At 54.2% G+C, this 25,468-nt stretch overlaps 1 protein-coding gene across 1 annotated transcript in view; it reads left to right on the plus strand.

Annotated features, from left to right (window-relative positions):
• Positions 1-1,960: 1,960 nt before the first annotated feature.
• The window catches only part of LPGAT1 (lysophosphatidylglycerol acyltransferase 1), a 133,310-nt gene continuing 109,802 nt past the window's right edge, over positions 1,961-25,468 (plus strand). Inside the window, exons 1-2 of the mRNA XM_066595032.1 lie at positions 1,961-2,089; positions 6,298-6,562. Of these exons, the coding sequence (XP_066451129.1) occupies positions 6,325-6,562 (238 nt within the window). The 5' untranslated portion in view covers positions 1,961-2,089; positions 6,298-6,324. The remainder of the gene's footprint in view (positions 2,090-6,297; positions 6,563-25,468) is intronic.

A 25,468-nucleotide genomic window follows, 5' to 3' on the forward strand; every position in this document is an offset into this window, starting at 1 on the left:
ACCCCCCCCCCTTCCGTCCTCACCACCCCCATTCTTCACAACCCTCATCCGCCCTGCTCATCCTGCTTCCCACCCTCCTCTGCACACACCCCTCACCTAGCCGAGCTCGTGACCCCCATTACCTCAGTCCCCTCCTGACCCCATTACACCCGGCTCCCCCCTACCCCCAGTACCTCAGTCCCCTCCTGACCCCATTACACCCGGCTCCCCCAGTACCTCAGTCCCCTCCTGACCCCATTACACCCGGCTCCCCCCTACCCCCAGTCCCCTCCTGACCCCCATTACACCCGGCTCCCCCCTACCCCCAGTACCTCAGTCCCCTCCTGACCCCATTACACCCGGCTCCCCCCTACCCCCAGTACCTCAGTCCCCTCCTGACCCCATTACACCCGGCTCCCCCCTACCCCCAGTACCTCAGTCCCCTCCTGACCCCATTACACCCGGCTCCCCCCTACCCCCAGTACCTCAGTTCCCTCCTGACCCCATTACACCCGGCTCCCCCCTACCCCCAGTACCTCAGTCCCCTCCTGACCCCATTACACCCGGCTCCCCCTAGTACCTCAGTCCCCTCCTCACCCCCATTACACCCGGCTCCCCCCTACCCCCAGTACCTCAGTCCCCTCCTGACCCCATTACACCCGGCTCCCCCCTACCCCCAGTACCTCAGTCCCCTTCTGACCCCATTACACCCGGCTCCCCCTAGTACTTCAGTCCCCTCCTCACCCCCATTACACCCGACTCCCCCCTACCCCCAGTACCTCAGCCCCCTCCTGACCCCATTACACCCGGCTCCCCCCTACCCCCAGTACCTCAGTCCCCTCCTGACCCCATTACACCCGGCTCCCCCCTACCCCCAGTACCTCAGTCCCCTTCTGACCCCATTACACCCGGCTCCCCCTAGTACTTCAGTCCCCTCCTCACCCCCATTACACCCGACTCCCCCCTACCCCCAGTACCTCAGTCCCCTCCTGACCCCATTACACCCGGCTCCCCCTAGTACCTCAGTCCCCTCCTCACCCCCATTACACCCGGCTCCCCCCTACCCCCAGTACCTCAGCCCCCTCCTGACCCCATTACACCCGGCTCCCCCCTACCCCCAGTACCTCAGTCCCCTCCTGACCCCATTACACCCGGCTCCCCCCTACCCCCAGTACCTCAGTCCCCTCCTGACCCCCATTACACCCGGCTCCCCCCTACCCCCAGTACCTCAGTCCCCTCCTGACCCCCATTACACCCGGCTCTCCCCTACCCCCAGTACCTCAGTCCCCTCCTGACCCCCATTACACCCGGCTCTCCCCTACCCCCAGTACCTCAGTCCCCTCCTGACCCCCATTACACCCGGCTCCCCCCTACCCCCAGTACCTCAGTCCCCTCCTGACCCCATTACACCCGGCTCCCCCCTACCCCCAGTACCTCAGTCCCCTCCTCACCCCCATTACACCCGGCTCCCCCCTACCCCCAGTACCTCAGTCCCCTCCTGACCCCATTACACCCGGCTCCCCCCTACCCCCAGTACCTCAGTCCCCTCCTGACCCCATTACACCCGGCTCCCCCCCCAATCGCACGCGGGAGGGCTACGGACACTGCACAGCTGTAACAAGGCCGGAGGCATCTGTAGGGCCAAAGTTACAAGAAGTATCACGTGACTCGTGTCCTGGAAGTCCCCTCCTGTGTATACAGCTCCCACCCGGGGAGGCTGAAGGAGGGCAGCAGGACCCCCGACTGACGAGCTTCTTCCGGCCACCCCTTCTTCCCGGCTAACGAGCCTCTTCCGCCTGGCCGGCCCATCACCTCTCCTGCCTCCACTTCCCCGACCACCCGCTCTTCTCGTAAGCCGCCATTGCCCCGCCCTTCCCTCCTCGTGACGTCAGAGGCGTGGTCTCTGGAGCGCGGAGCGATTGGTCGATCCCCCGCTGCTTTCCACCAATCAGGAAGGCGGCCCGTGATAGTGCGAATAGCGCTGGAGGGGGATCTCAGTCAGTCAGTCAGCGCCGCTGGGAGGAGGAGGAGGTGGAGGAGGAGGAAGGCTTCTCCCACCGCCAGCTCCTCCAACCGACACGGTCAGACACCGGGATCCGGGGCCCCGCAGGTGAGCCGGGCAGAGGATGCTGGGGACCAGCAGGCGGCGGGGGCAGAGCCGGGATGTAGGCGCCGTTATGTGGAGAGCTCTGTGCGCAGGCGCAGTGGTGTCAGCCTGTGTCCATCCATCCGTGTGTCGCCCCGTCTGTCAGCCGTCCATGTGTCGCCCTGTGTGTCCTGCTGATCCGCCCAGTAATCTCATCTAATCTCTGGAATCTAGATGGCTGCCGGCATCGTCCGCCGTGGAGCGTCACTGCGAGGCGTCGCTAAAAGTGCGTGGAGTCACGGCGTAGGATCTCCGCTGACCGCATTGTGCCCTTTGGTCGATGCGGCGCCGCTCGGGGCATCTCTGGTCGTCGCGGCAGCCCTGGTCGTCGCGGCAGCCCTGGTCGTCGCGGCATCTCTGGTCGTCGCGGCATCTCTGGTCGTCGCGGCATCTCTGGTCGTCGCGGCAGCCCTGGTCGTCGCGGCAGCCCTGGTCGTCGCGGCAGCCCTGGTCGTCGCGGCATCTCCGGTCGTCGCGGCATCTCCGGTCGTCGCGGCATCTCCGGTCGTCGCGGCATCTCCGGTCGTCGCGGCATCTCCGGTCGTCGCGGCATCTCCGGTCGTCGCGGCATCTCCGGTCGTCGCGGCGCCCCGCGCGGCAGCCCTGGTCGTCGCGGCGCCCCGCGCGGCAGCCCTGGTCGTCGCGGCGCCCCGCGCGGCAGCCCTGGTCGTCGCGGCGCCCCGCGCGGCAGCCCTGGTCGTCGCGGCGCTCTGGTCAGTTCACCACCCCATCCGGGAGACAGATGACCCGAGCCCCTCATTCTTTGGTGGATTTCTGCTGCGGATCGCCGCGGATCTTTTGGTGGATTTCTGCTGCGGGTCGCCGCAGATCTTTTGGTGGATTTCTGCTGCGGGTCGCCGCAGATCTTTTGGTGGATTTCTGCTGCGGATCGCCGCAGATCTTTTGGTGGATTTCTGCTGCGGGTCGCCGCAGATCTTTTGGTGGATTTCTGCTGCGGGTCGCCGCAGATCTTTTGGTGGATTTCTGCTGCGGGTCGCCGCAGATCTTTGGTGGATTTCTGCTGCGGTATCGCCGCGGATCCTTTGGTGGATTTCTGCCGCAGATCTTTTGGTGGATTTCTGCTGCGGGTCGCCGCAGATCTTTTGGTGGATTTCTGCTGCGGGTCGCCGCAGATCTTTTGGTGGATTTCTGCTGCGGGTCGCCGCAGATCTTTTGGTGGATTTCTGCTGCGGGTCGCCGCAGATCTTTTGGTGGATTTCTGCTGCGGGTCGCCGCAGATCTTTTGGTGGATTTCTGCTGCGGGTCGCCGCAGATCTTTTGGTGGATTTCTGCTGCGGGTCGCCGCAGATCTTTTGGTGGATTTCTGCTGCGGGTCGCCGCAGATCTTTGGTGGATTTCTGCTGCGGGTCGCCGCAGATCTTTGGTGGATTTCTGCTGCGGTATCGCCGCGGATCCTTTGGTGGATTTCTGCCGCGGATCCTTTGGTGGATTTCTGCCGCGGATCCTTTGGTGGATTTCTGCCGCGGATCCTTTGGTGGATTTCTGCCGCGGATCGCCGCGGATCCTTTGGTGGATTCCTGCCGCGGATCCTTTGGTGGATTCCTGCCGCGGATCCTTTGGTGGATTCCTGCCGCGGATCCTTTGGTGGATTCCTGCCGCGGATCCTTTGGTGGATTCCTGCCGCGGATCCTTTGGTGGATTCCTGCCGCGGATCCTTTGGTGGATTCCTGCCGCGGATCCTTTGGTGGATTTCTGCCGCGGATCCTTTGGTGGATTTCTGCCGCGGATCCTTTGGTGGATTTCTGCCGCGGATCCTTTGGTGGATTTCTGCCGCGGATCCTTTGGTGGATTTCTGCCGCGGATCCTTTGGTGGATTTCTGCCGCGGATCCTTTGGTGGATTTCTGCCGCGGATCCTTTGGTGGATTTCTGCCGCGGATTGCCGCGGATCCTTTGGTGGATTTCTGCCGCGGATCCTTTGGTGGATTTCTGCTGCGGATCAGCTATAAGAATTGATGTAGCATTTTTTTTTTTTTCATCTCAATATGGATTTCCAATCTGTGCTGGATGCTGTCCGGCTTCAGATTCCCCCAAACCTCAGTGGGAGGTTAAGATGTGATGGATTCCATGGGGAGTCCTCTGAATTGCGCGTTGTTAGCCACCGTGCTGCGTCTTGTGGGATAGCGCAGCATGCGTTGTCTGCGCCGCTCTCTCCGTAGTTACATCGTCTCCTCGCTACACTTGGCACGTAATAAACGGCGTCGCTTTCTGGCGACCCGACTGTCCGTATGGTACAAGGGATCCTGTCCTAACAGAGGTAGTACTGTCTGTTCGTACATAGGGGGCAGCACCTCCTTGAATCCCTGTGACGTTCTGATGAAAGGGTCCTGCGTCTGGTGACATTGTGTCGCTCCTATGTGAGACAATGTATCTGTGGACCGGAGTGATCAGTTGATCCTCTGTATCTGTGGACCGGAGTGATCAGTTGATCCTCTGTATCTGTGGACCGGAGTGATCAGTTGATCCTCTGTATCTGTGGACCGGAGTGATCAGTTGATCCTCTGTATCTGTGGACCGGAGTGATCAGTTGATCCTCTGTATCTGTGGACCGGAGTGATCAGTTGATCCTCTGTATCTGTGGACCGGAGTGATCAGTTGATCCTCTGTATCTGTGGACCGGAGTGATCAGTTGATCCTCTGTATCTGTGGACCGGAGTGATCAGTTGATCCTCTGTATCTGTGGACCGGAGTGATCAGTTGATCCTCTGTATCTGTGGACCGGAGTGATCAGTTGATCCTCTGTATCTGTGGACCGGAGTGATCAGTTGATCCTCTGTATCTGTGGACCGGAGTGATCAGTTGATCCTCTGTATCTGTGGACCGGAGTGATCAGTTGATCCTCTGTATCTGTGGACCGGAGTGATCAGTTGATCCTCTGTATCTGTGGACCGGAGTGATCAGTTGATCCTCTGTATCTGTGGACCGGAGTGATCAGTTGATCCTCTGTATCTGTGGACCGGAGTGATCAGTTGATCCTCTGTATCTGTGGACCGGAGTGATCAGTTGATCCTCTGTATCTGTGGACCGGAGTGATCAGTTGATCCTCTGTATCTGTGGACCGGAGTGATCAGTTGATCCTCTGTATCTGTGGACCGGAGTGATCAGTTGATCCTCTGTATCTGTGGACCGGAGTGATCAGTTGATCCTCTGTATCTGTGGACCGGAGTGATCAGTTGATCCTCTGTATCTGTGGACAGGTGTGATCAGTTGATCCTCGGGATGCGGTTTTTAAGAGGTAGACTCCTTAAAGGGACCTCTCAGCTTTTACCCCTGTAGGTTGTTTGCTGTGATCTCGGCTTCTGTGACGGTGGGTAGCGTCCGCTCTTCCGTTGGCGGATCGCCTGAGAAGTAGAACGTGTCGCTCGTTACGTTGTTTCCATGTGGGCAGGCGGTGAGTGGATTGGGGTGAAGGATCCTTCATGCGACCGCCCGTCCTCTGCGCAGGCGCTGTAAGCAGCCCGATCAGCTGGTAGGGGTCTGACGATTGGCAGTACAAACTTTCATGCTGGTGGTTGGACCGTTTAAAGGGCACTAGGGTTCACTCGCAGTAGAATCTGCGGGGCCGGAGCCTGAGAACCTGCTGCTGCGGCGCTGCGTGCGGGGGAGCGCCATGTGCTGCACAATCCAGTAAATCTGCGCCACAGTTCAATCAGTGGGATGTGGAAAAGGCGCCCAAATCTTCCACCGTGTGAACGGACCCTGAAACGTCTCCTGCGCTTTCTGTCCTTTTGGTTATGGGGGAGGGGCTGCGTGATGCGATCCTTTCAGACCGAATTCCTGGACAGTCCGTAAAAAAATTTTTAAAAAATTCCCAGGGTCTGTTTAAAAATAAATCCCCGGTTTTGTTTGTTGGGCGCAGATGTCGAGGCGTGTGACCCGCTGTGACCTTGTAGTGATGTCTGGGGGGGTCGTGGCTCTGATAGTACGCGCTCAGCAGTCTTGGCAGCGAGTGCCGGCTACTTCACACGCGGTAACCTTTATCAAGATGTGCATGCCATCACTGAGCGGCGCAGCGCCCACCGCCATCGTGACCCAGAAGACCTTGAGTTGGCGCTGTTTTGGGACTCCGTCCCCTCGGTTCCAGTTTTGAGAGATTGCTGGATGGATCTTGTTTCTTTGCTCCTAGTAACCTTACTCTTTTCTTCTCTGTTAGGCACCCGATCAGCTCTGCGTGGGCAAGATGGCCGTCACCCTGGAGACGATCAAGAAGATGGGATTTCTTATATTCAAAATGGTTTTCCGGTTCGCTTTCATGGTGGTCAACAACACGGTTGCCATTCCGTCCTACGTGTTATATCTAGTGGCGCTGCAGCCGCTCAGACTTGTAGACAGTAGACTCTTCTGGTATATTGAAGGAGTCATGTTTAAATGGCTCTTGGCTATGGTGGCATCCTGGGGCTGGACAGCGGGGTACACAGGTAAGTGTTGGGGGGCACTTACTTTATGTACATGCACGGTATAAAGATTCCTGAAGGTGAAATTAGTGGAAATCCATTGGCTGCCTGTGGAAGAGGATCCGGGGCGGAGTGGTGGTCGTGCATGTGTGCCGTCGCTGCACCTCTGTCAGTGGGACTTTGGGGAGAGCGGAGCGCTTGAACGTCACAATCTGCGGTGGTCCTATTGAAATGAATGAAGCAACAGTGTGCATGTGTGGCCGCTGCACCGTTCATTCGCTGAAGTCATTGTTGGGATCAGCGGGGATCTCTGCGGTCAGATCATGATTAGTGTATTATTCACTGCCCCGTGGAGAGAGCTTATTTTGGTGACTGAACCCGTTTAGGGCTCGCGGGTGTCCCCCTCTCCAGGACCTTCTGCACATTAGCTGGAAGCCTCCACACAAGCCCATTTCCAGCTGTACTCCCTGCAGACATGCTGACTGTTTCCCCCGGCAGTGAGCTTCCTGTCTGGAAAAGGAAGGCCGTATGTAGGGATCTCACTGAATGCACATATCACATAGGACACCTGATGACTGACTGCTAGGACCCCCTATAATCACCAGCCGCTGTGTACCACCCCCAGTACCCTTCATGCCTGTGGGGCAGACAGAGGTAGTGAACACAACTGATGGTCTGTGAATGGCGCGGTGGTCACGCATGCGCACTGCAGGAGGGAGCGCTGTTGTCACCGCTGCAGACGCCCTGAGAATAGGCCATAATGTATGACTTGTACTCCGGGCGGCTCCGCACACTGACTGGACGTGTAATATGCTGCTACCTACTGAGGGGGGCGCTGCCCGCACTACAGTCACATCCCAAGCAGTAGAACTGCAGTGAATGAGTCACAGACCGTCGCAAAGCGTTTTCTGGAAGTCCATACCGTGGCGCGGCGTGATGAGCGTTCGGCGGCCTGGAGTGCTTCGTCTTCAGTGCGGATGCTCTTGGCGCCGATCCGCTTTCTATGTCGCTGAGACTGCTGTCCTGTGACTTTCCAACAGCCGCTCTCTTAAAGGGACGCTTTGCCTTTATTGTTGTGCCGCCATTAGCGCTTGGCTGTTTCCGTTACGCCCACAACTCTTCATCTGGTGTCCTGCGGCATTCAGTTGGGTTCTTCCATGAAGGGTACCCCGCCTGCGCTGGCCGTCCTGCGGGGGGCGCTCTCTTTGAGTGCAGCCAATTAAAGGTGCTTTCATGGTGAACAATCCGCACGTCTTTACATGTGACGTGTGCGGCAGATTTGTCCATGATGGATTTTTACGTTGTGTGTGGAAGTGCCCTGATGGCTCTGAGCGCCCTCTTAGGTGCGTGATAAGGCAGAGTTATCACACCCGGGATTCTCAATGCCCGCGTTCCCATCTGTCTGCCGCATCTTTCTGCTATTTGCTCTTTTTTGCTCCGTCGCCTACGTTTCCCTTTGGCGCCTCCGTTTTATCGCATCGCACGAACTTGCGATATTCATGTGGTTTCAACAGTAGAAACTCCTATTAACGTTTATCAAATCGCAGGCAGCAGCGGGGAGAAGTACTGCTGCCGCTCATTGCATGAACGAGAATGCAATATTGCTGCAATTTCTCCCGTGGCAATATCGCGCTCGCCAGTGTAAAGCATGCCTTAGTGGCCAAATAATTTGTGTATTTGGTCCACTAGAAGAACTGTCCTGCCCCCAAATACAGGTACCAATAGGGGTTTTCAAGGTCTTAGAGATTGCTGTATATGCCATGTCATTGGGGGTCTCAGTACCCACCACGATCTGCTATTTGTAGGGTCTGCAGCACTCGGGCATCTTTATTGTATATTGGGCACAGCGCTATGCAAAGTATAGTGGTGGGGCCAGGTACTGCAGCTCAGACCAATTCAATTGAATGTGATGCCACAGACTGGAAAAAGACGCCATTGCACTCTCTCGTTAGCTGATTGCTGAGATGTCACAACTGACTGCTGGCCGGTAGAGGATGCAAAATCAATTGCTGCTAGTGGCTAATGAGCCCATGTACCTCGCAATGAGGTCCCAAAGGTCTTTCACCTCGTATGCAAATTGCCAGAAAAGGATTAGGCTGCTGAGCTAACCCCCCTGTTACACAGGACCCCATTAGCTCAATAGCCTTGCAGTGCTGGGGTCCAGCGTCTCGTGAATCTCCTTGCGCACTATAGATTGTGAGCCCCCAGGGGGCGGCGCTCGGTGTTCCACACTGGATTCCACACTGGATTCCACACTGGATTCCACACTGGATTCCACACCAATAACCCTCCATTGCAGACTATGGAAAAATGATTTCTCTTGCACAGGAGTGGAAACCAATTGCGATTTCCACTGGCGGATGAAAAATCGCAGCATCCTCCTTTTTACTGCGGTTCGCGCACGGACGGCTTCCGTTGGCATTGCGGACAGGCCGTGGATTCTGTGGGAAGAGCAGGAGTCTGAAGACATAAAAAATGTTTACTGCGCATGTGCGCCAGCGCGACAGCCGGCACCTCCGCACACATCCACAGGACAGAAGTTCAGGACACGGACAGGTATGCAGGGTCGCAGTCACAGACTAATTTTGTGCAGGACTCGCCATGCGGAATCTGTGCCCGCCCGTGGGTATGAGGCCTACGTGATTCTAATCTGTGTACAGCGCTGCGGACTCTGTATGTGCTATGTAAATGAGTAAAGCACACATGGAGCCGGGATGGATCGGCCGCTCATCAGCAGAACTCTGCTTGACCAGATGACTCTCCTCTGCTGACTTGCATATGGAACGGGGTAACATTGCAGAGGTACTCGGGCTCATTAGGAAGAGAGGGCATTACAAGTGACTGATTTTTCATTGCCTGCTGCCAGTTTTAGGGGTGAGATGTGGTTACAGGTTCCCTTGTCCAGTTGTAGACTATATGTCTGCCTTTAGGAGCAGCCGTTTGCTGGGATGGTACTCTTTTGCACTGAGTTGACTTCTGCATGAAGCAGACGGCTCCGTTCCTGCTGTAGTGGCCAGGCTTAGTATTGTAGGCTGTGTCCCCATTTATTTCAATGATGGCATTGGCTGCAATACCAAGCATGGCCACTGCAGTGCGAATGGAGCTGTCTGCTCCCTGTAGAAATCAACTCGGTGCAGGAGAGCACCTGCTTAGTGAATGGCTGATCTGCGGGGATCCTGGGCAGCTAACCCCACTGATCTACTATCGGCCGCCTGCAGACGGCCGGGTCGGATCCCGCTGTGAGAATTCTCGCAGCAGGACCCGAGCCCCTGCAGAGAGCAGCACGTCACTCACCTGCTCGCGCGACCCTGGATCTTTCATCAGCCGGCGCATGCGCAGACCGGAGCCGGCAGCCGGGGAGTGCCACTTCTGTGCGGGGCTCTGAGAGACCCGCACAGAAATAGAGCATGCCGTGATTTGTTTTCTGCGCGTGATTTCGCGCAGACAAAGTGCGGCCGTCTGCATAGGATTGCGTATTATAATGCAATCCTATGCAGGCGTGTACGGGCAGGAATTCTGCGGGGTATCCCGCCGCGGAATTTCCGCCCGTGTGCAGGGGGCCATTGATGGACTATTCCGTGGCCTAATAGTTTACAACTGGAAAGCCCTTTTAAGGGTCCCTTGCCGTCCAGTCATTGGGTGAATGTTCCCTTGCCGTCCAGTCATTGGGTGAATGTTCCCTTGCCGTCCAGTCATTGGGTGAATGTTCCCTTGCCAGTCATTGGGCCGTGTAGTAGTGCAATCAGCTGACAAATGAAACCCTTGTTTGTTGACTTAGCGGCTTGTTTGCTTGCTGGTCGGCGGCGCACGTGGACATAGGAGCTGACCAATGGCAGCTCTACGCGGATGACTTGTATTAACGATGGTCTCCGTGGTCGTCCGAGTCGGCCTGTAGAGGAGTCACTCGCGTTGATTGGCGTGCTCTGTGTCCGTCCGAAGCTCTAGGCGATCACCGGTCTTCACCGGAGCCTGACTCGCTGCGATGAGCGAGGAAATGGGTAGAACACAGTTACCAAAACCCCGGCCGGCTTTAGCACACGCCGCGGCCGCACGCCGTGTCTGATCTTTCCTTACACGATTCCCGTTGAACATAACTCTAGTCTGTAATTCAAGCCAAGTAGTAATTACAGATTACAGTAAGCAGCGTACGCCGTCCGCGTCCCCAGAGGCGCCGTGTGTTAGCGCCCGGGGCTTAGAGCAACGTGATGCGAATGCCTTCACAGCAATTCCCTAAACGGCTTCTGGTAAGTTCTTATGGGAGTTCGTGGCCCTTATAATGCTGGTGTTACACGGGTGAGCATGGCGCAACTCGTTTGCCCGGGTTGGTGACATCACCATCAGCTTGTTTGCGATTGGCCAGCATGTTTAGACGATTCGTGTTGGGAGTCCCGCAGTTCGTGTTCGCTTGTCGCTCTGTTTCACATCTTATGAATGAATGGCGGTTAAACGGCGAGCGAAAACCTCACGATTGTTCACCGCAGGCTCGTGTTTAAACTGAACGATTACACGGAGCGAGCAGATCGGCGGCTCACAGTAACTTTTGTGCGCTGAATTCACATCCGTTTTTTTCTGCCACGTACGGTTTTCCAGTTCTGGGCAATAATGTCATCCGATCGCTGCTGTTGTGTATTTTTTATCACATCTGCCGATACAATTCATCCAGTCGGAAGTGATTGTGCAACTATTGCCCAATCATTGTTACACGCCGCGGGCTGACTGAGCACTATAGGGGTAGGTTTATGTAACATATAGGGATGTCTCCGCGTGGCGGAAACCCTGCGGATCCTCCGCCAGTAAGCTGTCATTAGTGAACGGTGTTTACAGGTCATTGGTCTAAATCCTAAAACAAAAATACATGTTTGGTATCGCCGCGTCCGTAAAAGTCTGATCTATCAAAGTAGTGCCTTGTTTACCCCGCATGGTGAGCGGCAGCCGAAAGAACGATTAACACCAGAGATGTACTTTTTTGGTCATTTTGTCTCGAAGAAAAAAAATGCAATAAAAAGTGATCAAAAAGTCGTATGTATTCCGAAATGGTTCTAATGCAAACGACAGGACGTCCCGCTAGAAATGAGCCGCGCACGACTCTGCGGACGGAAAATAAGAGTTATTGCGTGTACAAGATGGCGGCAAAAAATAAGAGAGAAAAAAATGAAATGTCGTAAAAGTAGTACAGCAAAAAACCCGCCATAAGTTCAGTATCGTAATAACCGCACCGAGCGAAGAATAACGCTATCAGGTCATGTTTGTTGCAGTTTGTGCGCCGTGGAAACAAGACGCACCCAAAGATGGCGGAATGTCGTGTTTTTGTTTTGTTTTTTTTTCCATTTTACTTCACTTAGAACTTTTTAAAAGTTTTTCACTACATTATATGGGATATTAAATAGCACCATTGAGAAATCCAACTCGTCCCGCAAAAAACAACAAGCCCTCATACGGTGACGGCGATGGAGAAATAAAGGAGTTAACGATTTTTTTAAACTTTAAAAAAAAAAAAAAAGCTTGGTCACTAAGGGGTTAAATAACTTGAAAATGAGACGCGCCGCTATTATTCCGTTTTTTCGTGCGTCTGCCACCTCCATACGGTTTTCATACTCACAATGGAAGTAGAAGTTTAATGAGCGCCAAATACAACTTGTCTCATTAGAACATATGAGTTGCCCTGCCGCGTTCCCTCGCCGCCGGCCCTGATGGTCGCACACACGGAGAACACGGGGCCAGATTTACCATTGAACACTCAACGCTTTTATAGCAGAAACTGCACCAAAAAAGTGTCCTGCGTGGCGTGTGCTACATGACGATTTACAACTCTTCAGACAAAGGGGATGGCTTCATTAAAAAGGGGCGTGGCTTAAATGCAACAGCGTGCGTGCAGTGCCTAGAGGCGAGTCCAGTGCGCTGCCAGCAAGGGACCGGGGGACTGAGAAGTATTACCCCCCCCCCACCTCAGTGGCCCCTGTGCTACAAGCCCATATTCTTAGTTTACGGTAATCGTATATGGCGCCCCCCTCACACGAGACGATTCTTGTCTGAATGACGTGCAGAATGTTTAGACGGTCAGATCGTCGCTGGCGGTTCACCCGTTCTATGTGGGTGGGGGAGTTTAGACGTAACGAAAAGTGCGCGAGCCGGCGAGGATTTTTATGCACGCTGAAGCTGAGCGACAAATGAAAAGTGCCCAACGGCTTTACGTTTAGACATAATTATTGCGCACTTTCGTTTGTGTCGACAGTCGTTGCGTGTAACTGGCTCTAGCTGCTGTGGACTGTAAAGAGCAGCGCAGGACATGTAGTACCGCGCTATACCATAGAGAGGCGCTACTAGACCACCAGTGCATGCTCCACCTCAGTAACAGACTGCAAACGGCTTTCTCACCTTTCATCCTTCTGCCTCAGGAAGCCTCCACCTCCTACAGCAGAATGGGGGTAACACTGTGGGGTCTCGGGGCGCCATCACTGAAGTGGCCATAACCAAAGTGCTTTATCACTTTTTTCACCTCGGCTGAACTTCGCATGTTGGACGTCCGGTCAGTAACGTGTATGTTGTGTGGCTTTTATTAATGGTCGTTATTTCTCTTCGAGTCCCCAGATAAGTACCAGTAGCTCCCGTTCGGGGCTCACCCAGCTGACTAAAAGTGAGTGACCTCAGGGTAGGTAATGGGTATGAGAACAGTGGGGGTGCCCCATCTGGTAACCCACCTTCAGGATAGGTAATGGGTATGAGAACAGTGGGGGTACCCCATCTGGTAACCCACCTTCAGGATAGGTAATGGGTATGAGAACAGTGGGGGTACCCCATCTGGTAACCCACCTTCAGGATAGGTAATGGGTATGAGAACAGTGGGGGTACCCCATCTGGTAACCCACCTTCAGGATAGGTAATGGGTATGAGAACAGTGGGGGTACCCCATCTGGTAACCCACCTTCAGGGTAGGTAATGGGTATGAGAACAGTGGGGGTACCCCATCTAGTAACCCACCTTCAGGGTAGGTAATGGGTATGAGAACAGTGGGGGTACCCCATCTAGTAACCCACCTTCAGGGTAGGTAATGGGTATGAGAACAGTGGGGGTACCCCATCTAGTAACCCACCCTCAGGGTAGGTAATGGGTATGAGAACAGTGGGGGTACCCCATCTAGTAACCCACCCTCAGGGTAGGTAATGGGTATGAGAACAGTGGGGGTACCCCATCTGGTAACCCACCTTCAGGATAGGTAATGGGTATGAGAACAGTGGGGGTACCCCATCTGGTAACCCACCTTCAGGATAGGTAATGGGTATGAGGTCGGTGAGGGTCCCCCGTCTAGTAACCCACCTTCAGGATAGGTAATGGGTATGAGAACAGTGGGGGTACCCCGTCTAGTAACCCACCTTCAGGGTAGGTAATGGGTATGAGAACAGTGGGGGTACCCCATCTGGTAACCCACCTTCAGGATAGGTAATGGGTATGAGAACAGTGGGGGTACCCCATCTGGTAACCCACCTTCAGGGTAGGTAATGGGTATGAGAACAGTGGGGGTACCCCATCTGGTAACCCACCTTCAGGATAGGTAATGGGTATGAGGTCGGTGAGGGTCCCCCGTCTAGTAATGCACCCTCAGGATAGGTAATGGGTATGAGAACAGTGGGGGTACCCCATCTAGTAACCCACCCTCAGGGTAGGTAATGGGTATGAGAACAGTGGGGGTACCCCATCTAGTAACCCACCCTCAGGGTAGGTAATGGGTATGAGAACAGTGGGGGTACCCCATCTAGTAACCCACCTTCAGGATAGGTAATGGGTATGAGGTCGGTGAGGGTCCCCCGTCTAGTAACCCACCTTCAGGATAGGTAATGGGTATGAGAACAGTGGGGGTACCCCATCTAGTAACCCATCCTCAGGGTAGGTAATGGGTATGAGAACAGTGGGGGTACCCCATCTGGTAACCCACCTTCAGGATAGGTAATGGGTATGAGAACAGTGGGGGTACCCCATCTAGTAACCCACCCTCAGGGTAGGTAATGGGTATGAGAACAGTGGGGGTCCCCTGTCTAGTAACCCACCTTCAGGATAGGTAATGGGTATGAGGTCGGTGAGGGTCCCCCGTCTAGTAACCCACCTTCAGGATAGGTAATGGGTATGAGAACAGTGGGGGTACCCCATCTAGTAACCCACCCTCAGGGTAGGTAATGGGTATGAGAACAGTGGGGGTACCCCATCTAGTAACCCACCTTCAGGATAGGTAATGGGTATGAGGTCGGTGAGGGTCCCCCGTCTAGTAACCCACCTTCAGGATAGGTAATGGGTATGAGAACAGTGGGGGTACCCCATCTAGTAACCCACCTTCAGGGTAGGTAATGGGTATGAGAACAGTGGGGGTACCCCATCTAGTAACCCTCCCTCAGGGTAGGTAATGGATATGAGAACAGTGGGGGTACCCCATCTAGTAACCCACCTTCAGGGTAGGTAATGGGTATGAGAACAGTGGGGGTACCCTATCTGGTAACCCACCTTCAGGATAGGTAATGGGTATGAGAACAGTGGGGGTACCCCATCTGGTAATCCACCTTCAGGATAGGTAATGGGTATGAGAACAGTGGGGGTACCCCATCTGATAACCCACCTTCAGGATAAGTAATGGGTATGAGAACAGTGGGGGTACCCCATCTGGTAACCCACCTTCAGGATAGGTAATGGGTATGAGGTCGGTGAGGGTCCCCCGTCTAGTAATCCACCTTCAGGATAGGTATGGGTATGAGGTCGGTGGGGGTACCCCGTCTAGTAATCCACCCTCAGGATAGGTAATGGGTATGAGATTGGTGGGGGTCCCCATCTGGTAACCCACCTTCAGGATAGGTAATGGGTATGAGAACAGTGGGGGTACCCCATCTGATAACCCACCTTCAGGATAAGTAATGGGTATGAGAACAGTGGGGGTACCCCATCTGGTAATCCACCTTCAGGATAGGTAATGGGTATGAGAACAGTGGGGGTACCCCATCTGATAACCCACCTTCAGGATAAGTAATGGGTATGAGAACAGTGGGGGTACCCCATCTGGTAACCCACCTTCAGGATAGGTAATGGGTATGAGGTCGGTGAGGGTCCCCCGTCTAGTAATCCACCTTCAGGATAGGTATGGGTATGAGGTCGGTGGGGGTACCCCGTCTAGTAATCCACCCTCAGGATAGGTAATGGGTATGAGATTGGTGGGGGTCCCCATCTGGTAACCCACCCTAAGGTTAGGTAATGGGTATGAGGTCGGTGAGGGTCCCCGGTCTGGTAACCCACCCATTGGCTGCAGCCTCTTTGCTGGACATGTCCTATATTGTGTCGAGTATTTCCTGGAATGGACGTAGCATTACATGCCCAAAGAAGGGGCTTTTTAGTCAGCTGATCGCTGGTATGCCTTATGCAGGGCAGTATGGCGGCATTGACGTTCAGCTGATGGTTGGCCCATCTAAAAGGGTCTTTACCGGAGCCAGCCCCTCTGTGATGAGTCGATCACCAGGACCTCTGGTTTATAGAATGCATCGTCTGAGTGAGACAACCCCATTACTTTACAGGGACACTAACTTTTAAGTCCAATGTTCCTTCATTTCAGCCAGTGGTGCAGTCAGACGTCTCCGACAACTTCTGCTCGTCTCATCTTTTCTCTAATATACTTGCATTAAAATGTTTGTTGCTTTACAGCTGTAAATCATGTGTGAAGTGGCTGCCGCTAGGGGGCTCCCTTCCAGCTTCTCTGCAACCCACTCTGTTGGCTACAGAGGTCCATTGCTATCTTCACAGGGGCGCTTCCATGCACTCAAGGCTGCAGGCTGACAGATCTGCAGACACTAATCTTCACAGTCTCTGCCTCTACAGAGTGAGAAGTCTGTGTCTGTATGTGTGTATCGTCCTTTGAGAACTGAGGGGTGGGTGTTCAGGTACTGCCCGCCTGCTGATTGGTCCATAGCCTGTGCAATGCAGTATGGGAAGTCAGGGTAAGAAAGCGCAGGACAGTAAACTACTGACAGTAATGCTAGGCTTCCTACACACCTATCCTACAAGAAAACTTGTTAAACTCAGGTTTGCTTTAAGGAAATAGTTGTAATACAGACAACCTACAGAAAAGAGAACCCTCGGGAGAGCGCTGCGGCCCCTTAAAGGGGTTGTCCCGCGATAGCAAGTGGGGTTATACACTTCTGTATGGCCATATTAATGCACTTTGTAATGTACATCGTGCATTAAATATGAGCCATACAGAAGTTATACCCCCTCCGGTGTTGGCGCCCCCGTCTCCATGGCGCCAACCGAAGCCTTCTTCTGCCTGGATTAGACGCGCTTGCGCTGAAGGGGCCGCTCCGGCGTGCTCGCGCCGCACAGGTCTTCTGCGCATGCACAGAAGACCTCTGCGGCGCGAGCACGCCGGAGCCGGACAGAAGAGGGCAGACTGCACAAGCGCGTCTAATCGAGGGAGAAGAAGGCTTCGGTCGGCGCCATGGAGTCGGGGACGCCAACACCGGAGGGGTAAGTGTATAACTTCTGTATGGCTCATATTTAAAGCACGATCTACATTACAAAGTGCATTAATATGGCCATACAGAAGTGTATAACTTGATTTCGCGAGACAACCCCTTTAACTGCATACCCGGCACAGTGCCGTTGATTTCATAGTGGTGGTGCTTGGTATTGCGCTTAGGACTGAGCTGGTCCCCAGCTATGTGACAAACATGTTACTGGCGGACCCCCCACTGGCTGAAGATGGCTCTTTAGTATTTTAGTCCTGGTTAACCCCTTATTCCCATCAACATGCCAGTGTCCTGATCACTCGTGTATTTCTGCCATTGTATCTTATGTGTCGCCAAGCAGAAAGAGGTGCAGAGCCTTGTGTTAGCATTGCCTGGCAAGGAAAGATGGAAGTGTGACCCTGTGACGTCTGCCCGTGTGAATGAGCCGAGGGGGCGGAGCTAGCTGCGTGTTGTGGCTCTGACTGCGGGCCCCCAGCTGAGTATATGCCTGGGGCGCCCTGCTTCTAGCCATAATAAAGAATAGGAAGCAAAATAAATGTGTTTAAAACTTTTTTTTTTCTTCTGTATTTTTTTTTCAATGAGCTGCGAAGGGATCAGAGCCAGTCTGCGGCCCCCCGTTGTGGGCTGCCGGGCTTGTCTACACAAAGGTCAGGCCTGTGGTGGTCTCCCTGTCACCTTGAGAAGATCACAGGGCCGCGCGCGACAGTTGTCATCCGATCAGCGCGGGGCGTCCGCCAGGGGCTTTAATAATAGAACCATTGCTTTCCAGTTGTCCGTCGGTAAGCAGACGGCTCATCTACTCTGGGGATGGAGGCCGGATATACAGCATCATGTTCTCCTTACGGCCCACTGATGGAGGCGGATGACTAGGGCGTGTATATAGGGCCCCCGACACATGATGTGAGGGGGAGAAGGATCGGACCTGTTGCATTACAAGCTTCGATCCTTTTGTTGCCCCCAGAGCGGTCTGCTGTTGGGGTTCTCTACTCTCCATACTGAATGTTTGGCCCAACTGACAGTTGACATATGTGGAAGAGTCGGCCAAACGAGTGTTCAGCCCCCAGCTATTAGAGGTGAACGAGCCACTGGGGGGCAGGAGCTCTTAGTAGATGGACGGGGGTCCGCCGCTCGCCTAGCAGTGCAGCGGGCTGGTTGTTGTCGTCAGCGGTCAGCACAGGAAGTTGGAGCGCCGCTGCCATTCCAGTTCCCACTTCCCTCCTGATCAGAACATTTTGCTACCAAATCACTGGGATAGGAAGTGTTGTCATAGGGAAATCTAGAAAAGGCATTCATGTGTCCCAGTGCTGCAGCTTATGGGTGGGCTTGGACCTACATGAAATGTACAGAATAACAGTGAGACTTGTCCCGCCGGTCGGCAGAGCTGCTTCAGCGCTTCGTAGGTTTCGCTTCCCTTGTGCATAAACATATGTGCACTAATTGCACGAGGAGCTCCCTGCGGGGCCAAATTAATTAGTGCAGCGTTGGCGTCAGATGGCGGCCATTCTCCTGTGCATTCTGTATGATGCCAACTGTTTGTGGCCTGTGGTTACCTGGGTTTCATCGCTTGGGCTATGTTACCTTGTTGCTAATCGAGCCTGGGCACTACAACGGAAGTGTGCCAGTCTGGTGCCATGCCTTCCAAGTTTCTGTTGTAAAGTAGCTACTTGTTCGCACTGTACACTTTGCTGCGGGTTTCAGGGCAAAATCTACAGTCTTCTATCATTCCGGTGAATTCGGCAGTCTACACCATGGGCTCTGTCGGGCATCTGCATGCGGATTTGCCCCACTGTCTGCAACTAAACCCATTTGTATACCCTATATCCGCATGAACTCCACGGTAGAACTATAAGGCTCGGAGGATAAATGCGACCTGGATCTGCCCGTTGTAAGGTGGTGTGAACGAGGCCTAATCTACCGCTGGTCAGGAATATGTGGCACCTCTGAATGTTGGTACAGTGGGCGCCGTAGGCTCTAGATGGTGTAATGTTCTGTCCATGTGCATTAGGGCCACAGCATCTGCTGGATCCCATGATGTTGATTTTTGTAGACCCCCGGATTGGGCTGCGATGGTCCCCGGTAGTTATGCAGTAAAGCTTGCTGGACACTTAAAGGGATTTTCAATGCAAATCCTATTGGCGATCTATCCTTGGCATAGGTCACTTATAGTTGATCGAATGTGGTCTGCCGCTCGGGTCTCCGGCCGATCAGATGATTGGGCACTTGGGCTGTCATTGCCACAATGCACAGGAGTTGGACTGGAAGTGGATGCCACCAGCACTTGTAATTGCAGGCTGGGTTCTCATTAAAATCTATGACTGCTGTCTCTGCAATTACAAGTACCGGCCACTAAACAGGGATTGGAGCCATGTGCCTCTGCTCCGACCTCCGAGTATTGTGGTGCTAACAGTTAATTGGCTGCTCAGGACCCCAGTCAGTCAACTACTGAGGATGAATCACCATGAGGTTTAAAGGGGTTTCCCACACAAATACTCGGGGTCCTATGATGCAAGCACTAATGGTGGTCGCAGCTGCGCTCTTGCTTTCCCAACAATTGCTGCGCTGACCCTGTATGTTCAGGAGCAATCCAACAAGTAGCACTCTTACGTGTTGGCGAGCCATGGGCCATGATCACGCTAAAACCTTAAGGGTGGGCATGCTAGTTTTGTTCCACTGCTGGCTTTGTTGCTGCTTTTTAGCTCGTAGGTCCGTCGATCATCAGTGACTTCACGTTAGCTGCAGAATAGAGATGCAACCACCTACGGACGCTGGGGCCGGAGCACCGGGACGCTTGACCAGACGTACACTATGCTGGCAGAAGCACTGGGACGCACATAGAAGGGGATGGAATTAAATGTTGTTCCCACTCTTTGGTGTTGGGCCTCCTTTGCCCTCCATGACTGCAGTCCCCTCCGCGGCCGCTTCCCACCGGATCACCATAGATGTGTGGAGGGATTTGCCTCCATTCCTGGAGGGGCTTCAGATGGTGATGCAGGGGTGATGGGTGTGTTGGGTGCATGGATACGGTGTTCTAGTTCGTCCTACTCAATGAGATTGAGATCCGAACTTTGGGCAGCCAATGTAGACGTTCTGCTCCCCCACCCTGTGTACCGTATGACGTGGCGCTCGTCATGTTGGTGGAGACACGGAGCTGTACAGAGTATTACCACAGGGTAGGGGATGCCACATTGTCCGGGAGGTCTCTGTACCCTTTGGTGGTGAGGGTGGACTTCACTATAACCAATGGCCTCGTCCTTCCCAGAAGAACCTCCCACCATAACAGAACATCCTTCAAACCTCACTGTTGGGACTTTACAGTCATGTAGAAGCCGCCCTCCAGACAACCGCCACACCCAAGTGCTGCCATCCGATCGGAAGATGGTGTCTTGTGATTCATCCGTCCACAACACTTGCTTCCACTCACTTACAGTCCGTCGCTCCAAGCCCCATCGTAGGCGCTGCTGTGCATCACTGCTGTGATGTTGTGTGCAGCCGCTCGTCCATGGTAACCCTTCACATGCCATTCTCTATGGAGAGTTCTGGTACTAATGGCTGTTCCAATGGCCGGTGAGACCTCCTGAGCGAGGGCAGACGATGGGTGTAATCTCTTCAAACGGCTGTTGTCACACAGCTAGGTGTTCGTTAGTATTCCATAGCAACTGAGGCCGCGCAGGGTTTGTAGTACGCCCGTAATCTGTGCAAGGATGCAGGACCTTTGACGTCACCGTCATGTCATCAGGGGTGGAGCATGTCGGTGACTTCATCACAGGTCCTTCATCTCTAGTGCTGTGCTGCTTCTGATCCCTGTTGTAGGGGATGAACAATGTATGTAGCAGTGCTGTGTGTGTGACGTGCATGTAGCAGAGCTGTGTGGCGCATTGTGCCACCAGAAACACTGGTACTATAATTTCCTAATGATTATTAGTAAAAATACTAACGGCCACCTGTCTGTGAGTGATGGGTGACTGAGTTACATGTGATTAGGTCATAGTAATGTGATCAGGGGCGGAGCTCAGAGCCCTCGTGACTGATCACATGTAACTCTCACAGTCACACATCACTCACAGACAGGTGGTTGTATTTTTTACTAGTAAGGCCTCATGTCCACGGGAAAAATCGGGCCCGCTACGGATTCTACATGTAGAATCCGTAGCCGGTCCCTCCTGCCCCGCGGACATGAGCGCTGAAAATGGGAATAAATGAGAATAAACTCACCTCCCATCCGCTCCGTTTCTTCTCTGCGTCGCGGCCGGATCTTCTTTCTTCGGCCGGCGGATGAATTCGTCACGCCGGCGGCACGTCGCCGGCGTGCCGCGCGCATGCGCCGGGCACATCCGCCGAGCCGAAGCAAGGGAGATGCGGCCGTGAGGAATAGAAGACCTTCCCGGCCCGCTGCGGGTGAGTAAATGCTTTTAAATTCCTATTTTAGGTCTCCCGTGGATCCGGACGGCTTCCATAGGCTTCAATAGAAGCCCGCGGGAGCCGTCCCCGCGGGAGACCCGCATGAAAATGGAGCATGGTCCAGATTTTTTCATGCTCCATTTTTTTTTAAATCACTTTTATTGACGATCCACGGGTATTTATCTACCCACGGGTGGTCAATGCATCCCTATGGGGTGCGGATCCGCGCGCGGGAGAAGAGTTAAAATCCGCTGCGAATTTTAATTCTTATTTTCCCCATGGACATGAGGCCTAATTATTAGAAAATTATAGTACCACTGTTTCTGGTGGTGCAATGCACCACACAGCTCTGCTACATGCACGTCACACTCACACAGCTCTGCTATGTTGCTTTCGCGAATAAGCTACACATAATTTACAAACTTCAGCAGGTCGCTGAGGAGACATGTTCACTCATAGCTTTTGCATATGAGATACATGTGTTTTTCAAACTTCAGCTGGTGGCTGAGGGGACATCATGGCTTGTCGCTGTGTCATGTAAGCTGCATTAGGTTCACGGCGGTGTTGGACCCTCTGTGGTGACATGTTTGCAGTGGCTTCCCGGCAGCGTTGACAGCTCTGTGGTGACATGTTTGCAGTAGCTTCCCGGTGTCGTTGACTCCTCTGTGGAGACATGTTTGCATCAGCTTCACAGTGGCGTTGACCCTTCTGTTGTGACATGTTTGCATCAGCTTCGCGGCGGTGTTGGACCCACTGTGGTGACATGTTTGCATCAGCTTCCCGGCGGTGTTGGACCGTCTGTGGAGACATGTTTGCAGTACTTTCCCGGCGGCTTTGACCCCTCTGTGGAGACATGTTTGCAGTACTTTCCCGGCGGTGTTGACCCCTCTGTGGAGACATGTTTGCATCAGCTTCGCGGCGGTGTTGACCCCTCTGTGGAGACATGTTTGCATCAGCTTCGCGGCGGTGTTGGACCCTATGTGGTGACATGTTTGCAGTACTTTCCCGGCGGTGTTGACCCCTCTGTGGAGACATGTTTGCATCAGCTTCGCGGCGGTGTTGGACCCTATGTGGAGACATGTTTGCATCAGCTTCGCGGCGGTGTTGGACCCTATGTGGTGACATGTTTGCATCAGCTTCGCGGCGGTGTTGGACCCTATGTGGTGACATGTTTGCATCAGCTTCGCGGCGGTGTTGGACCCTCTGTGGTGGCATGTTTGCATCAGCTTCGCGGCGGTGTTGGACCCTATGTGGTGACATGTTTGCATCAACTTCGCGGTGGTGTTGGACCCTCTGTGGTGACATGTTTGCATCAGCTTCACGGCAGCGTTGGACCCTCTGTGGAGACATGTTTGCATCAGCTTCGCGGTGGTGTTGGACCCTCTGTGGTGACATGTTTGCATCAGCTTCGCGGCGGTGTTGGACCCTATGTGGTGACATGTTTGCATCAGCTTCGCGGCGGTGTTGGACCCTATGTGGTGACATGTTTGCATCAGCTTCGCGGTGGTGTTGGACCCTATGTGGTGACATGTTTGCATCAGCTTCGCGGCGGTGTTGGACCCTATGTGGTGACATGTTTGCATCAACTTCGCGGTGGTGTTGGACCCTCTGTGGTGACATGTTTGCATCAGCTTCGCGGCGGTGTTGGACCCTATGTGGTGACATGTTTGCATCAGCTTTGCGGCGGTGTTGGACCCTATGTGGTGACATGTTTGCATCAACTTCGCGGTGGTGTTGGACCCTCTGTGGTGACATGTTTGCATCAGCTTCACGGCGGTGTTGGACCCTCTGTGGTGACATGTTTGCATCAGCTTCACGGCGGTGTTGACCCCTCTGTGGTGACATGTTTGCATCAGCTTCGCGGTGGTGTTGGACCCTCTGTGGTGACATGTTTGCATCAGCTTCGCGGCGGTGTTGGATCCTATGTGGTGACATGTTTGCATCAGCTTCACGGCGGTGTTGGACCCTCTGTGGTGACATGTTTGCATCAGCTTCACGGCGGTGTTGGACCCTCTGTGGTGACATGTTTGCATCAGCTTCGCGGCGGTGTTGGACCCTATGTGGTGACATGTTTGCATCAGCTTCGCGGCGGTGTTGGACCCTCTGTGGTGACATGTTTGCATCAGCTTCGCGGCGGTGTTGGACCCTATGTGGTGACATGTTTGCATCAGCTTCGCGGCGGTGTTGGACCCTATGTGGTGACATGTTTGCATCAACTTCGCGGCGGTGTTGGACCCTCTGTGGTGACATGTTTGCATCAGCTTCACGGCGGTGTTGGACCCTCTGTGGTGACATGTTTGCATCAGCTTCACGGCGGTGTTGACCCCTCTGTGGTGACATGTTTGCATCAGCTTCGCGGCGGTGTTGGATCCTATGTGGTGACATGTTTGCATCAGCTTCACGGCGGTGTTGGACCCTCTGTGGTGACATGTTTGCATCAGCTTCGCGGCGGTGTTGGACCCTCTGTGGTGACATGTTTGCATCAGCTTCGCGGCGGTGTTGGACCCTATGTGGTGACATGTTTGCATCAGCTTCGCGGCGGTGTTGGACCCTCTGTGGTGACATGTTTGCATCAGCTTCGCGGCGGTGTTGGACCCTATGTGGTGACATGTTTGCATCAACTTCGCGGTGGTGTTGGACCCTCTGTGGTGACATGTTTGCATCAGCTTCGCGGTGGTGTTGGACCCTCTGTGGTGACATGTTTGCATCAGCTTCACGGCGGTGTTGGACCCTATGTGGTGACATGTTTGCATCAGCTTCGCGGCGGTGTTGGACCCTATGTGGTGACATGTTTGCATCAGCTTCGCGGCGGTGTTGGACCCTATGTGGTGACATGTTTGCATCAGCTTTGCGGCGGTGTTGGACCCTCTGTGGTGACATGTTTGCATCAGCTTCGCGGCGGTGTTGGACCCTCTGTGGAGACATGTTTGCATCAGCTTGGCGGCGGTGTTGGACCCTCTGTGGTGACATGTTTGCATCAGCTTCGCGGCGGTGTTGGACCCTCTGTGGTGACATGTTTGCATCAGCTTCGCGGCGGTGTTGGACCCTATGTGGTGACATGTTTGCATCAGCTTTGCGGCGGTGTTGGACCCTATGTGGTGACATGTTTGCATCAGCTTTGCGGCGGTGTTGGACCCTATGTGGTGACATGTTTGCATCAGCTTCGCGGCGGTGTTGGACCCTATGTGGTGACATGTTTGCATCAGCTTCGCGACGGTGTTGGACCCTCTGTGGTGACATGTTTGCATCAGCTTTGCGGCGGTGTTGGACCCTCTGTGGTGACATGTTTGCATCAGCTTCGCGGCGGTGTTGGACCCTCTGTGGAGACATGTTTGCATCAGCTTGGCGGCGGTGTTGGACCCTCTGTGGTGACATGTTTGCATCAGCTTCGCGGCGGTGTTGGACCCTCTGTGGTGACATGTTTGCATCAGCTTCGCGGCGGTGTTGGACCCTATGTGGTGACATGTTTGCATCAGCTTTGCGGCGGTGTTGGACCCTATGTGGTGACATGTTTGCATCAACTTCGCGGTGGTGTTGGACCCTCTGTGGTGACATGTTTGCATCAGCTTCACGGCGGTGTTGGACCCTCTGTGGTGACATGTTTGCATCAGCTTCACGGCGGTGTTGACCCCTCTGTGGTGACATGTTTGCATCAGCTTCGCGGCGGTGTTGGATCCTATGTGGTGACATGTTTGCATCAGCTTCACGGCGGTGTTGGACCCTCTGTGGTGACATGTTTGCATCAGCTTTGCGGCGGTGTTGGACCCTCTGTGGTGACATGTTTGCATCAGCTTCGCGGCGGTGTTGGACCCTATGTGGTGACATGTTTGCATCAGCTTCGCGGCGGTGTTGGACCCTCTGTGGTGACATGTTTGCATCAGCTTCGCGGCGGTGTTGGACCCTATGTGGTGACATGTTTGCATCAACTTCGCGGTGGTGTTGGACCCTCTGTGGTGACATGTTTGCATCAGCTTCGCGGTGGTGTTGGACCCTCTGTGGTGACATGTTTGCATCAGCTTCACGGCGGTGTTGGACCCTA

The sequence above is a fragment of the Eleutherodactylus coqui genome, chromosome 3, assembly GCF_035609145.1.
Source record: "Eleutherodactylus coqui strain aEleCoq1 chromosome 3, aEleCoq1.hap1, whole genome shotgun sequence".
NCBI lineage: Eukaryota > Metazoa > Chordata > Amphibia > Anura > Eleutherodactylidae > Eleutherodactylus > Eleutherodactylus coqui.